The sequence below is a fragment of the Hydra vulgaris genome, chromosome 14 (genome assembly GCF_038396675.1).
Source record: "Hydra vulgaris chromosome 14, alternate assembly HydraT2T_AEP".
Taxonomy (NCBI): Eukaryota; Metazoa; Cnidaria; class Hydrozoa; order Anthoathecata; family Hydridae; genus Hydra; species Hydra vulgaris.
The window spans coordinates 38,753,824-38,771,307 of NC_088933.1; the positions used below are offsets into that span (position 1 = coordinate 38,753,824).

General features: G+C 25.7%; 1 protein-coding gene across 1 annotated transcript in view; it reads right to left on the minus strand.

Annotated features, from left to right (window-relative positions):
- LOC100208477 (DNA repair protein complementing XP-C cells homolog) overlaps positions 1-14,141 on the minus strand; it is a 73,733-nt gene extending 59,592 nt beyond the window's left edge. Inside the window, exons 1-11 of the mRNA XM_065818247.1 lie at positions 14,032-14,141; positions 13,342-13,465; positions 10,740-12,540; positions 10,545-10,656; positions 9,909-10,065; positions 8,856-8,996; positions 8,251-8,286; positions 8,093-8,152; positions 6,693-6,731; positions 1,927-2,236; positions 1,797-1,847 (exon numbers count right to left, since the gene is read on the minus strand). Of these exons, the coding sequence (XP_065674319.1) occupies positions 1,797-1,847; positions 1,927-2,236; positions 6,693-6,731; positions 8,093-8,152; positions 8,251-8,286; positions 8,856-8,996; positions 9,909-10,065; positions 10,545-10,656; positions 10,740-11,562 (1,729 nt within the window). The 5' untranslated portion in view covers positions 11,563-12,540; positions 13,342-13,465; positions 14,032-14,141. The remainder of the gene's footprint in view (positions 1-1,796; positions 1,848-1,926; positions 2,237-6,692; positions 6,732-8,092; positions 8,153-8,250; positions 8,287-8,855; positions 8,997-9,908; positions 10,066-10,544; positions 10,657-10,739; positions 12,541-13,341; positions 13,466-14,031) is intronic.
- Positions 14,142-17,484: the final 3,343 nt, after the last annotated feature.

The following is a 17,484-nucleotide window of genomic DNA, read 5'->3' on the forward strand; positions in this document are numbered from 1 at the left end:
TTGTTCTTCAACAAGCGGTTCCACTCATTCCAGAGACACATAAGATCTAACACTGAATTTTGTCTTGTCTTTGTCTTGATGCATGCCATGTTCCAGAAAGTTACAACAGCGTCGATTACTATATAGCCAATTTCTTGATTTGTTACAAGATTTCGGACATTTTCTTCATCGTGTCATAAAAAAAGAAAAATTTTAAAACCTGTCTGTAATCGGGTAGTTTGGAACCAGTTATTGATGGTGATGGGTGTCCAATTAACCAAAACTTAGTAGAGGTACGAGTAACAGGCCTTGTTGTTGATGATGATGGTGAAGGCTGGTCGGTTGTGTCTTACAAATAACTAGAACCTTTTGGCAAAGACTTGAGTTCAGTTTCTACAACTTTACCACTTCTTGTCAACATTTCAGTTTTAATTTCTTTAACTAAAACAGGAAACAGCAAAATAATTATAACAGTCAATATAACATATTAAATTGTGTCAATATCATAATATTAATTTGCTTGTTTATGAAATTTGTAATCAATACAAAAATGTGCTACTAATTTAACCCATTCGTCATATCTCTATAAATCATAAAATGTAACAAAAAACTCAGGCACTAATGGGTTAAACAGAAAATTGGGGCTTATCTTTAGGGGCTTTGAGGGGGCTCTAGAATGTCATTAAAAATTTAGTAAAACTTTTTTTTACACTCTACAAAAACACTAGAAAGGGAAAAAATTCAATTTGGGTGCTTTTGAAAATTTTTTGCATAGTGGACACCCCTAATATATATATATAAATCTTTACATATATATATATATATATATATATATATATATATATATATATATATATATATATATATATATATATATATATATATATATATATATATATATATATATATATATATATATATATATATATATATATATATATATATATATAATCTAAAAAAAATAATCTAAAGAATAATCTAAAAAAAAAAAAAAAATATATATATATATATATATTTAAACAACTTTAAAAAGTATTCTACACAATAGAGTGCTCAATGTTCTTAAAAGAACAGAGCAATTATATTAGTAGTAGATGTTAAGTGATTTTCTACTACTAATATATATATATATATATATATATATATATATATATATATATATATATATATATATATATATATATATATATATATATATATATATAAATATATATATATATATATATATATATATATATATATATATATATATATATATATATATATATATTGTATAGATATGTTAATGAGTTTAAATAAATTGATGACATGATGATCTTCTCATACAGATATTGTGAGATCTTGGAGAGCTTTCATATTGATTTTTCAAATGATTTAATCTTTTCTCACTGCATTGTTAAAATTGTTCTTGATGGATACATCAGTGGCTCTCTACTTAAGTGGCTTTACTTGCTAATTTTTACTTTTTTAAACACCTTTTTACTTGTAAATGTTGTTGTAAGGTTGCTTCTCCTGCTCTTTTCTATTAATATTACCATGGTCATTCTGGAAAGTCGCATCTATTTAGGTCATATTTGAGAGAGTGTCACATCTATTTGAGTCATATTTGAGAGAGTGCATGTGATGATGTATTCATAACTACTGATGATGATGATGATGCATTATTATTTAAAAAATCATAAAATATTTTACTTCAGCATTTTAAAATTCTTTCAATTAAAAATTAATCTTGCAATAAATATTTATCTTTTGGATGCTATATACTTTTATTAAGAATTATATTAGTTATATAACAATAATAAGTTAATTTAACTAACAAATCCACTTTTGCACGGTTAGAAGATAAACCTCAATCCAAACATCTGCACCTAAATTTTGGAATAAAAATTTTTGTTATAAATATATAAATGTATATATATACATACATACATATATATATATTAAAACCTCTTTTAATAACAGATGATTTTACACTGGATTTTTTGTTTGATTTGATTTGTTTAGGTTCATCTTCTTCGTCTTCTGAACTTTTTGCTTTTCTTTTCTTTTTTTTAGTTGTGTTTTTTTTTACAGTGTTTGAAGTATTAGACTCATCATTACATTTTTTGTTTGTATTTTTTGATTTTAAATTTGATTTCTTTTGCAATTTTGATGATTCTGTGTCTGAGTCAAAGTAAGGAGATTTTGTGGAATTAGCAGGAGGTTTGGAATTAGCAGGAGGTTTGGAATTAGCAGTTGTGGGTTTTTCATTAGATTCCTAAATGCATAAAACATTTTTTAATGAAAAAGAAGTATTAAATCATTAAGACAGTTTTTACATACTTAAGTTTACAGAACTTACTCAGAGTGCAATTGTGACAAAGAAAAAATAACATAATCTGTGTAGATGTGACATAGTGACAGTGAAGTTTAAATAACTTATAAAACATGAAGATAAACATAAATAATGCCAGCTTTAAGTGCAAGGGCTAGCTTTTTATAAATTAACATAAAACATTGTATAATAGGATACATGCAAAAATCATTTTGAATAAAATAGTATGGCCTACTCATATTCCTATGTAAAATTAAATTTTAATTTAAGTTTTTTTTGTGTGTTTTTTAATTTAAAAATGTCTTGGTAGGACACTTTTAGTTGTGCATTTTATCTATTTTTATCCTAAAAAATTATCAGTTTATTTTTAATAAAAGTACTAACAATGAGTAATTATATATTAAATGTGATAATTTCTGTTATTTTTAATAAAAGTACTAACAATGAGTAATTATACATTAAATGTGAAAACTAGACATAATTTAGCAAATAAATTGTCTAAATTTGTTGGGAAAGATAAAGAGGTTGTTTTGTGGAGGTATCCACAAAAAGATTAGTAAATCAAATTGGAATTCTCCTTAAAGGTAGCTTTTCATCTTTTTTTTTAAACTTAAAAAATATTGTTAGAATGTGATTATATATTTGTGGCTGAATAGCTCGGTTGGTTAGAGCATCAAAAAAAAAGTTAAAACCTGGACTGTTGTATGGTATGGGTTCAAGTCCTGCCACTGCCAACTCAGCACTTGAGTAGTACTTCTGTACTTAAAAATGTTGGTCAATAACAGACACTACTTAGTCTTAATGACTATTTTTGGCTGTTCCAATGCTAAGCCAACAAAATGCTTCGATATAACATTGTATAGCTTGAAAATTCAAGAAAAGGAATCGAGTTTGAATGTAGAAAATGAAAGAAGAACATAATAAAATATATAAACATAGTAAGCATAAACATAAAAAAATGAAGAAAACATAAGTTGAGAACTAGCTAAACTGGTGACAACTTAAAAACAAAACTTTAAAACAAATAATCAATTTAAACCACCAGTTATAATTACAATCTTTGATATTGTTGCATGTACTCATACAATCAATATATACACAGAGGCAACATCATTTTGCAATAATTTCAAAAAGTGCAAGATAGGCACACATGTTTATTGTTCATGTCCTCTTATACAAAAAGTTCCTTTACTTGATCTTCTTTTGGTTTTGTAATCAGAGACTCAAAAAGAAAGAGATTTCTGCAATGCAAATTAATTTTTATTTGATTGTAATGAAATTTTTAATTAAAAAATTGCTTCGCCTACAGAGTAAAAAAAAAACACACAGGAAGAAGCTGAAAGAAAAGGTAAAAAATAAAAAAAATGAAAGAAAAAATAAGTTTGATAAATTTAAGGTTAGCTAATTTATAATAAACTAAATGTTTTTTATTGCAATCTAAAAAAGACTTTGAAACTAACTTTTTATTGTTTAATATTGGTCAGTAATGATATATATTATGGAAATAACATTTTAAAGTAATTTAGAATTCTGAACTAGTTTTGATCTGATAGAAGAAAACAGCAACGATGATATATACAATATATATACTACACAACTAAAGAACAAAGCAAAAACTTTGGTCGACAAGTTGCTTCATGAAAAACTCAGAAAATTGGCATCACTGTTTACAAGGATTTAGAAAAACCAAGTCTGTAATAAGATATAATAACTCTAATGTTGATGCAGCAGTTATAATCATTTGTATAGTTAAAGATTTTAAATCTTTTACTATGCAAATAATTATAACTGCTTAAAAGATTAATAAATAATTAAAACTGCCATTAAAGAGGAGCATATAAAAGTAACTTATGTTACCAACTGGACATTATCTTGCTCACATCACGCTAGATTGTGATGTGAGCAAGATTATCTTGCTCACATCACATGCAATTTATCTGGAAAAACCTGCACCAAAGATACCTTGGGCACTCTATGAGTTGCTTCAAAAAAACAATGCTACTGAATCATGCATAGTGTTAGGTAAGATTCAACTGATACCAACCCAGGATGGTCAGGGTGTATTTATGTCTATCTTGAAAAAAGAAAAGGACAAATGCTATTGGGCAATTCCCATAAAAAGTACAAATGAACTCAAGCTAAGACATTTAATTACATCACTTGATTGTTCAACGAACAGCATGGATGGATTTACAGGATTAGTTTGCAAAAATCTTAAAAGGAATCCTAAGTACCATTCAAGTTATGTTTATTTTATAAATAAACATTAGAAAATAAGTTTTGAGTTTATTAAAATTACAAAAATCAATTATTTATTAATATATTAACGAAAAACATTTTTTGTTTTGCCATTATATAAAAATTATAAATTTGTTCGTTAATATCTTGATAATTTGTTTTAGAAAGTTTAATTAACATGAAACTTATTTTTTAAGGATGAACACAACTGAACACAACTTTTCTTTGGCAATTGAGAATATCTTGTATGTAAATAAATTGACAATAAATTATAATTTTACACCCCTGCAAGACGGAGAGGAACTTCCAAAACTTAATGAGAAAGGCATAAAAGGATTATCTACTAAATTTCAAAATAAAGTTTTAAATACACCAAGGCACATTTTGCTTGAACTTAAATTTTTTTTTAAAGACACTCTCAGTCAATGTTGTTAATATTATCACACCATATATATGAATTGGGGCTTGTTAGGGCCATAGTGAGTGTATTCAGATTTCACTATTGATTAGCTCTAACGAAATTAAAAGTAAGTTTGATGTAGATAAGATTTTAAAAATTAGAGGAACAAGCGGAGATCTCGAAGTTCATTAAAAATCCATTAAAAATTCCTGCAGCATTCACACTCCAGTAAGAACGTTGCGACAAGACTGTTACAGAAGCATCTGCTATTGTTTATGGCCAAGAAAGAAGAGATGCATTTGTTATAACAAGAATGATACATAGGGAAGAACTTCCTATCTTTTAATCAAAGAAAGATGTTTTTGAAATAATGTAACTAGGAAAATTGTACATTTTTGTATTTTAATCATTTATTGTTTTGCTTTATTTTTCTAACTTTTTTTAACATACCAATATTGTAATCATTAAATTATTGTATTTTTAAAATTTTAGTGTTTATACTGGTGTCAAGTTAAATTTTTTTCTCCTAAAAAAAAGGTATCAGTTATTTGGTTTTCAAATTCAGGCATTCAAAAATCTAACTTGTAAAATTTAGAACCGCTTCAAATGAGAATTACATTTTTAATAAAATATTTTACAAAAAATAATTTTTTAATAAAATTATAAATTTATTTGAAAATTAAACAATATAAGGTGAAGTTATTTTGATTAAAAACCTACTCTGCTAGATTATAAATGATGACATAAATTCATTTGTTTGGAGTTAGGTGACAGGGTTAGAGAATGGTTTCCAGGCTCTAATCATTAATAAAGTTTAACTGGTTTCTGACAAAAGAATATTTGACTATAAAAAAATTTGGAGTTATTGTAAAATTATTGTTACAAATAATATATATATATTGCAACTAAAAGTGTCAATTGTACTATAAAAACATTTTTAAATTCAAAAACACAAAAAAGAAACTCAAATTAAAATTTCATCTAACATAAGGATGAGTATGTGCTTTGCAAAAAACTGATTTTTATAAGTTATTGTACCAAGCACCCTATCGTACAATGACATCAAAAACAAAAATTTAAATTTTTTTTAAGATAAATTTGAAACTACATGATACTACAAATTAAAATTGACTCCTGAAGATTAAAATCTCCATAATCTCTAATTAACTCCTGAAGATTATAATCTCCATAATCTCTAATTGGTATTCTAGTTATTAAAATAATTTCAGAAACAAAAATACATATATAATACAATTATATATATTAATACTATTATATATAATACATAGTTATTAATACTATTATATATAATACATAGTTATTAATACTAATATATATAATACATAGTTATTAATACTATTAAACAGTTAAATTTCTGTTAGAGATGGATTTTACTAATTAAGTGATGATATTATGGGTATATGGTGTTATGGGTGAAAACATTTTAAAATATTTTTAAAATTAAAGTGGATTTTAAGTGCTTTTATTAATAAGTTAAGTAAATAAGTAAAAACAATTTTATTACTTATAAAATTTCAAAATACATTCACGTGTTACTTATTTTAATTTTCTTTTTATAAGATACGAAATACAAACCAACAGATTCTATTTTAGAATGTCAACAGAGTTTGTACTGTGAAAACTGTAATTTCAGGGGGAAAAGTCTTTTTTTAATATAGAGGTACACATTTTCCATCCCAACTTTCTATTCTCCTTTGTTAAAGAAACATAGCCTCAGACCTCTTAACAAAATATACATACCATTGCTGACTTTGATGAAAATACTTTATGAGTGCAAGGCTGAAACAAAAACGAAAAATACCTATATGGCGTGTTCCAATTTTTAAACTTAGGTTACATTTGCAACAACCAATAACTCTAATATATATATATATATATATATATATTATATATATATATATATATGCATATATATATATATATATATATATATATATATATATATATATATATATATATATATATATATATATATATATATATATATATATATGCATATATTAGGGTGCATTGAAAAACACAGAATTTTTTTAAAATTGCCTTGTAATAGCTCTAAATATATGCTATATAATAAAATATCACTGAATTAACAAAAAATTTTGAAATTAAAATATTTTTAGAGTTGCCTCTAGTCCCTTGAACATTTTAGGGCCCCTAATATTCTGGGAAAAAAATTCTTCAAAAGTACATCAATCTGGTACTCAAAAGAAGTGAAATTTTATAAAAAGTTCAAAAATAATTGTTTTATAAAAAAACTTTAAAAAAAATATATATTATCGAAAAACCTGTAAAAATGCACTTTTTTTATTTTTAGTTAAAAAACCATAGTTATTATGCAATGAAATTCAAAATAATAATTTTTACATAAAACAAATATTATTTTCAAACATTTTATAAAATTTTGCTTCTTTTGAGTACCAGGTTGATCTACTTTTGAAGAATTTTTTTTAAGGACTAGAGGCAACTAAAAATATTTTAATTTCGAAATTTTTTGTTAATTCAGTGATATTTTATTATATAGCATATATTTAGAGCTATTACAAGGCAATTTTAAAATCAATCTGTTTTTCAATGCACCCTAATATATATATATATATATATATATATATATATATATATATATATATATATATATATATATATATATATATATATATATATATATATATATATATATATATATATATATATATATATATATATATATATATATATATATATATATATATATATATATATTAGAGTTATTGGTTGTTGCAAATGTAACCTAAGTTTAAAAATTGGAATATATATATATATATATATATATATTTTGTTAATTCAGTAATATTTTATTATATAGCATATATTTAGAGCTATTACAAGGCAATTTTAAAAAAATTCTGTTTTTTAATTTCACCCTTATATATATATATATATATATATATATATATATATATATATATATATATATATATATATATATATATTATATATATATAGGAAGGTAGATCAAAAGTATATGAACTATTTCATGGAGAGGAGGAGATCTGAATTGAATTGCAATTCTTTTTCAATTTTCTCTGCACCAGTCTGCACTACAACAAGGAGAAAATCTTTGAACTAAATATTAAAATAAAAATAAACAAAACTTATTTTACTTGTAAAGAACAAATTATTCGGGACATAAATCCAAGAGATCGCAAAATGATTACAAGAATCTAAATTTAAAGTAATATTTTAAAAACAATTTTATACCATTTGTAAAAAAATATATAATTACTTATTTAGCATATACAATGAAAAATAAAAAAATTACATATTCTCTTTGCATGTGTTTTAATACTTGTGTTGCCTAAAAAAGAAGTAAAATCTTGTGGTGACAGGATTAAAACTGGTTTAAAAACTTTCTTTAATAAAAAATAAAAGTTATATGAATCAGTTTACAAGATATTTCATATCAACAAATTTCTTTTCTGATAATTAGCATTTATATTTAAAAAATGTTTTTTTATATTAATGCTTATTAATATAATGCTAATCATTATGAAATGTTAATCATGTTTGAATGTAGTAAATATGAAAAAACAGTATGCAGCTGAGTTTCTTGTAGAGATTATAGAAAGAAACCAACAACAATAAACCAATTATGAGAAAAGTGATTTTTATTTAAAAATATAAAATAATGCACCAACTTAATATCAAAATAAAATACTTTTACTGAAAGATTTTACTGAAAACTTTAAAATACATTACCACCAGTGTACACCCATGTACATCAGTGCAGTGGCTGTATAGTAAAGCATTTGCATAAAAAGATTTTGGCTTTAACCACACCACCACCCTTGATATAAGCATCTTCAAAATGTCAATCACAGCAAAGAAGCCTCATCTAGACTAAAAATAAATAAAAAGCACTTATACCTTGTCAGTAAAAAGTAACAGTTCTTCAGTAGAAGGTATTTCTTTCTGATACCAGTCTATGAACTTGCGCAAGTGATTGATGTTCCATTGTCGTATTAAAATTTTTGTAAATTCCAAAGGAACCAATGACAAACAAATGGCCTGCAGAAAAAAACAATACTTGTATATGAAAAATATATTGTAAGCTACAATATATATTCGATATATATAAACTTACAATATTCGTAAACTTTTGATAACTGTAAAATAACGATAATTTTTGTTATTTCACTGGAGGGTAAAACAAAAAAATGCAGCGGCAGTACTTTTATTTATATAAAGGAAAACCTGCAGTTTTTTAATAGGATTGACTTAACTGTTTCTAATGACCAGAAAGAGGTTTTGAGAATCAAAATATTAACCAAAAATAAATAAAAATATACTTTTGAGTTGCTGTTAACGCTCACCAACTGGCGTAATTAAATATTTTAATACTTTTTTTATATAAAGTTGTTTTTAAAAAAAGGAACCTTGAAAAAGATCTTAATCGTAAACTTAGGATAATTGTAAACTCTAATGTAATTTCTGAAAATTGTACTAAATGAATTTTTTAATGTTGTAAATGGTTCTATCACGAAACAAAATTTATAAAGATCAAGGTAATTAATCCAACCTACCATAACATAATTAATCAAATATACCATGAAAAACCATAGTATGAGTAAATAAGAACAACAACAGCAACAAAAGTAACAACAATAAACAAAAATAGGTATTTTTTTCAGATACAAGCATTAAACATAATGTTTTGTATAACATAATAATAATAATAATAACAGTTAAAAATTAATATAAAAAAATAATAAAAGAATACAACTGATAATAGCAATAGTTAAAAAAATAAGATTAATAATAATAAGTAAAAGTAAAAGAAGGTTTTAGAAGAAGTTTTATTGAGTAAAGACAAAAACTATCAAATAGAGTAAGACAGGAAGATATAAAAAAAAAACAAAAAAAACAAATGGTGTATATAATATAAAACATGTTCAAATAACTTAATCTAATAAATCTCACTTGCACAGATTTTATATTGCAAACCATGTTTCTTTTTATTTCACAAGCAAACAAACATAATAGATGAACTTTATGAATATGTTGCTGCAACTCTCGTTGAAAGCGACCAATTAACTGTCTCACCCAGTTATGATATTTCTCTTGTCTTGTTAACTTCCTGAAAAAGAAATTGAAAGGAAATTTAACAAAATGTTGCTTATGCTTTTCATTTTTTATTTAAATTTTATCTTTAAACTGAAAACGATATTTATTTAATTTATAACTAATAATTTATTGATTTTATATAAATAATATTTATTTAATTTATATAAAATAAATAAGCAACATTTCATATTACACTTTAATATTTAAATAACTATTTAATTGTTTGTCTCTTTTTAATTTCAATTTTTTTTTTAAACACTTATTTTAAATTATTTTCAAAGTAAATTTTGAAAATTGCATTGAAATTTTTATTTTAACTATATATAATGCATTGAAAATCGCATTGAAATCTTTATTTTAACTGCATTGCTATGATTTTAAATATAAGATTATTACAAACTTTAATTTAATTATTTTAATAATTTAAATATATAACAAATTATGAACTTTAATTTAATATCATACTAAAAAATGCCACACAAAAAAAATTACTTTTTATGGATAGAAGAGACTCCTACGCTTATCTCAAGATCATTTAACTTTATGTTATCTTCTTTTATTTCTTCCTTTTTCATTTTCTTTGATTTGGACTTTACTTCAATCTCTTTAAAATAAAACAAAAGTGTATGTTGTGTTTGCATTACAAATTGTCAAAGTTAAATGATCATGAAAGTTAAACATTCTTACCCTCTACTTCTTCCCAATCTTCTTCTTCACTATCACCTAAGCTTGATGTATCACTCTGAAACTTCATATTATTCGCTTTTGAACTATTTTTGTTCACAGAGTTTATTTCATTCAAGCTAGTGCTTACTTTACTTTTATTTTTCTCAATTGATGACTTACTAGTTTCTATTTTTAAAACTTTATTTTCTTTACGAGCTCTTAATACTTTGGTGTTGTTGTTTTCTGTTTTTAGAACATTTTTTGATTCTATTGACTCTATAGGTATAGATTTTTTTGTTTTGTTATTTTTTAAACTGTCAGACTTTTTAGTGATTGAAGAATTTTTTTTATCATCCAAAACCTTATTATCTTCAAGAGTTTCTTTTATTCCATTTTTTATTTCTATTTTTGGTTCTATAAAGAATGCACTATTCACAGCTTCAAATTTATTTGCCTCATTCACATTTTGGAGGATACAAGATTTATTTGCCTCATTCATTTTTGGGAGGATACAAGATTTGACTGCTGAAAGTGGGACATCATCATCTGAAGAACTTTCATCCTCTGAAAGGTTAACAGCAGTATGTAAGTTAGTTATATTTAAAACTTGAACATTAGCTGAAGGTTCTGAAGCAGGTTTTATAGTCGCTGTGTTATTCTTTCGTTGAGGTTTTGTATTAGTAGCCTTTATTTTTTTACTTACTGGCTCAAAATCAGATTCAGAACTTTCTTCTTCATTGTTTTCTGCATAATTCACTATCTTCCTTGATGATCTTCTTCGTGAATCTTCTGGTTCATTGTTTTGCTTGGCTTTAACATTTGTTTCCTTTGTTTTTCTTTTCATAATCAATAACTTCAATTTAGCGCTAGTAACTATTTCAACAAAAAAAAATAAAAAGTTTTCTAATACATCTCATTAGTACACCCCTGAAAACCCTGGATCACGCTACCCCTCTTCCCATATACATGTTAGAAAAATGCTGTTTTAATACATCTGCAACCAGAATTTTAATCTTAATTTGCTCAATCTTATCATTGGACTCTAAGAGCCATTTTCTTTAATGCCGAAAAAACTAAATGTCACTTTTTTTTACTGTAATTGACAGAGAATTAAGTCTGGGAGAACATTTTTATACCAAATAAAACTAGACTAGACAGTGAGACAAAAATTTGAAATTTAAATAATTTTTTAAACTAATAAATATTTGCGCATAACATAAGAAAATACATAAAAATTTATTTAAGTACTTTAAACATTATTTCTTGCTTCCATATGGCTTGAAGCTTTTATTTTCAGTCAAGTATTTTATAACTTTATCTTTAAAATCTCCTTGCAATTCAATTACATTAGCACGGCATAGACCACCTGTGCCAAACTTTGTTTTCAAATCATTTAGCAAACTGTTTGCATCTCCATAAACATTTTCAATTAAAGTTACTTTTTTACCACTTGCACGGTTTTGAACTTCTATAGGTGCTCCTCCTTTTTTTGTTTGACTAACAAAAAAGTTGCATTGATTTTTTTCATAATGATTTACTTTTATAAGACTATCTTCATCTTTAGAAAGCTTGCATGTATTAAGAACACTATTGCACTGGTTAACAGTTGCAGTAGAAGCTGTTACATTAAAATTTTCAATACTCTCATTTTGAGCTTCACCTGTGCTATTTAATGTACTATTTGGTACATTTGGTATGCTATCAATAGACTGTTTTTTTGATCTTTTAATAAACATAAAGTCACCTAAAGTTAATTGTGGTGGTCTTCCATCATGAGAACTAATAGCTTTTTTTTCTTTCCTTGACATTTAACATCTGTAATCTGTGGTAAATTAAATAAAAACAATTTTAAAAAATCACAAATTTACATTTTAAAAATAAATTCAAAAAATATCCATGATACTTTGCATTTACAACCGTATTACTACAAGTACTTAATTTTCTCAATACTTTACTAATTAATTTTCTCAATACTTTACTAATTAATTTTCTCAATACTTTACTAATTAATTTTCTCAATAATTTACTAATTAATTTTCTCAATAATTTACTAATTAATTTTCTCAATACTTTACTAATTAATTTTCTCAATACTTTACTAATTAATTTTCTCAATACTTTACTAATTAATTTTCTCAATACTTTACTAATTAATTTTCTCAATAATTTACTACAAGTACTTAATTTTCTCAATAAACTTTCTAAAAATATATTTATATCTTTTATACCTTTTCATTTTTATCTTATTCTTTTAACTTTTATATTTCTAATATTTTGTTTAATAAAGTTCATAAGGAAAAATTAACTTTGAAAAAAATATGAAATTCAAAACCAATTCAAAAAAAAGATGAAATTCAAATTAAACATAATGAAATTCAAATGAAACATAGATTATTAAACTTAAAAAAGTCTATCACCTCTTTTTACAAAAAAAATTGTAACTAAAAGTTGTTTGAATTTCTAGACAGTTGTCATTTTTTTGGTCATTGTCTGTGATCTTATTTAACGCAAATTTGTGCTTAATGATTTAAATCACATAAGAAAACTTATGTTAAATGAGGTGACAAGACTAAATTATATATTACTTAATATAATTAATTATTAAATCAAAAGACTATATGACCTATTGCAATATCTTGCAATGTATCATTAAATAAATTGATTCTAATCTTCAGAAGTATAACCCAGAAGTTTCTTAAGTTGACTATTTCCATCAAGGTTTCGATAAGAAAACATGACATCTTGAGCTGAAATAACAACAAAAAATTGCTGAAAAAGATTCAAAGGCAAATAATATTGTTGGTCTAAAATCATTACCACATACTTCAAAAAATTTGGGCTCTCAGGTGAAGCCAAAAACTGAACTGATGCTATGATTAAAGACTCATTTATTTATATTTAGCATTATATCTAGCATTTATTTATTCACAATTATAAAAATTCAAAATTCAATACAACTCAGAATTACTATTTTTTCTAATTCTTTAAATTTTTTAGCTTTAACAGAAGATACATATGCATGATAAATTACAATTCAGAAGTATTGAAACCACAAAATTGTATTTTTTGAGGTATGTGGTAATGGGTTTAGCCCAACAATATATTCCTTTTCATCTTTTTTTTTTTCTTCTTTTTTTTCTAAAATTTTTTTTTCTAAAATTTTCTCGCTATGTTTTTTGTAAGATTTTTTGTTATATTTATCATTAATACATAAATACATCATTTAGGAATAACTATTTAAATATAAAAAAACTAATTATTTTTAAATTAATTTGTAATAAATAAAACTTGAAATATATCAATATTGCAGTACCTTTAAATTTAGTGTTAAAAAGCACGACAAAAGACAAGAAAAACTTTAATGAGAGTCCAAGACTAAGAACCTGCTATAATATAAATATTATATACCATAAAAAGTTTAATTATATGTTATATAATATATTATATTATATGTTATATAATAATGCACAAATTACGCACATGGGTAGAATAACACGTGAGTTATTGCTGTGTTGCAAAATATGCCGCAATTTGCATTAAGTACGTTAGGGCTAGCCAGCGCGTTGTGAGTCAAAATCCAAAAAAATTTGGCTGATTTTCAAGGACTCGGTAATATTTAAACCTTTTCCTGTGAAGTAATATTTTCTTTAAAAATTTTCTGCCCAAATCTAGTTTGAATTTTCAAGTTCAAACTAGATTTAATCATGTTTGTCGGTAAAAGGATCAATGATTCACTGACAATCTATCTTTATTATCATGTAATGTTTTGTAGAGCTAAGCTAGGGGCGGATCCATACTATCTAGTAAGAAGAGGGGTGATGATTTTTCAGGTTTTTTGGTTTGGTGAATGCAGACCATTAAGAAAGGATGGAAGGAGGTCATTTTTAAGAGGCGAAAAATCGCATTTTCAAATTTTATTTAAACTCCATACCAATTTTAAACACCCAATTTTTTCTTTAATTTTTTAGGTGTTCAAAGAAGTTTTTACGGTTTTATCACAGAGCACCACGGAAGAGCATTTGAAAAGAAGTTCACGCCTTCTTCCTTACCGATGCTTCAAAACTTGTCCAGAGGTGGCGTTGAACCACGGATCTCTAGCTTCTAAGGCAAGCGCGTATTTAAATTACTTCTTTTTCAAATAACATGCTGTATTAAATTTAGGCTTATTAGTTATTTGACTTTGACTCTCGATGCTTTTTGTTTAACCTTCATTCAAAAATAAACTTAGCATATGGTGCATGTAATGCCGGATTAAACCGGGCGTATGGGTGCAGCTGCGCCCGGCCCACAAATAGCAAGTTAACTTGTAAACTTGTAAAAATAATATTTTTACAAGTTTTACATTGCTGTTAACTTAATATTTTTACAACTAATCTAATCTAGGGGAGGTAGGGGAGGTCACTACTGACCTAATCTATTACTAATTACTTAGAACTATCACATAACTTTTTTTTCCTTCCAAAATCCAAAATCCTTCCGCTTTGCGACGCATAGTGAAGCGCACTATGCGTCGCAAAGCGGAAGGATTTTGGATTTTGCTTACGTTTCCGAAAAATATATTATTTTCGATCATCTTTAATTTTAATATTTTAAATACTTTTTAACCGAAACAAGTTAGCATTAATTAATAAAGAAATGTTTATTCCAAATTTTTTTAAATTTAGCATTTTAAGTGCAGGATTTTCAGGGGTAAAAAAACACGGGCTTTTCATAAAATCTTTATTACTTTCAATCTTATTTACTTTCAATATCAGCAAACTTTAGTTTGATGATATTCCTCAAAAGTATATTTTCACATGGCATTTTCAAGGCATATTTTCACAAGTAAAAATGTATTTGCATGTACTATATTTTTGCATTCCATGTTTTTATCACTTTATGCTAGTTACACAGTGAGTTTTAACGTTTTTGAAAGTTTTGCTTTTTATTTAATTTATATACAAAATTTGTGGAAAAAAAAAGTTGTTTCTTGCTAAAGATAAAACATTTTTTGATTATGTCACAATCTGTACATAAAATGATAATTCATGGTACTTCTTTTATTGGACATTTTAAGTATCCTCCAATCGGTTTTTTGTCTGAAAGTCCAATTGAAGCCATAAACAAGGAATGTAAAACTGCACGCGTTAGTCTTGCATTTCGGCAGAAAACACTAGGGATACAGCTAATTATTAAGGGTCTGCGTCTCGAAACTTTTCATACTACGATACGATAAGATATCGGAATGTGCGTATCGTAAGTTTTTTTACATTACGATAATATCGTAACCAAAAAACTTGCACGATAAAGTTTCGATATTTATCGATTCATTACGATATTTATCGTTCAATTACCATAAATATCGTAACTCATATCGAAACTCAAACGATAACGATACTTATCGGTTCATTGCGGTATTACTTTTTCCGACTAAAAAATAATTTTTTTAAAAACCTGAATAACTTTATTAAACTTACTGACAAGTGCACTATTTAATGTAAAAAAAGAAATAAACAAAACTTTATTTGTAATTTTGATTTTTAAATTTATTTAAGACTTAAGCTGAAGCAAAAAACAACTAAAAACAAAAATTAACAATGTTTTACTTGATAAATTGTTGGCTTGACATGTTTAAAATTTTAAGGTTTGTGCTTGTCACTTAATATTAGAAAAATATTAAAATTTAATCTTAAAGACAAAGTTTATTTAAATCATTAAATGACTATATGGCAAATTTTATAAACTCTAAGCTGTGAAATAGACCAATGACGCCACTTAGGCAATGAACCAATTTAAGTTTCTCATCCATTTCAACTGCTGATGTAGGAGTAGAAGTAGAAGGTCCTTGACTTAAAGCAGCTGAATTCTCAAAGTCATTGGTAGAAACAACTCTTCTTTTTCATCTTGACTGGTTAGAAACCATCCTTTGATCTGGATCTTAGGGTAGTTTTGCTAAATGTACAACAATTTTTCAACTTGTTCAGGCTGCAATTTTGTTCTTTTATAAGAGACGATTCCACCACCGGTACTAAAGACTCTTTCTGAAGATGCTGAGGAAGCAGATACACATAGCCATTTTTTAGCAGCTTGAGCAAGGAGAGGAAATTTGTACATACTTGCTCTCCATAATTCCAGCACGTCCACACCAACAACCCCTGGGAGTTTTTGAAATATTTCCCATTCAGTGACCATGTCCAACTTTGCAGGTGGAGCAGGACCAGGATCATCTTCTGAAACATGACCTTGGATTTCAGCATGCAACCGTTCATTAAATAATCTTGTTGCAGCAATCCATTCCTGATAAGCATTGGATTGAGTAATCAGTGCCTCATAGGCTTCATCAAATCCACCCAGTTTTTTCAGAGCTCTTCCCTTGTACAAGGGGTTAAGCAAGTTGGCAACAGAGTAAAAAAGGTTTTGACAACCAGTGTCCGGAAAACAAACATCCAAGTTTTCCACCAATTTATGGTGAAACATTTGTGCTGTTGGTGTCATCTTTCCCAGAAATGTCTCTAATGGAGCTGAGGATACGACGCATTTTTACAATGCTTTCCAACATCACAAAAGTTGAATTGATGTGATGTTGGAAAGCATTGTAAAAATTGAGTGATGGTTTTCACAAGTTTAAACTTATCCTTGCTAACAACATCTCTGTCATCAAGCAACAGCTTTAGCTAAAAATTAAAATAGAATTATAAAAAACATAACATAAAAGGTGATTATTACTATTTACTATTATTAAAAACTAATATTAACTATGTTGTATGTTTTTACTTTTTAAGTGTTA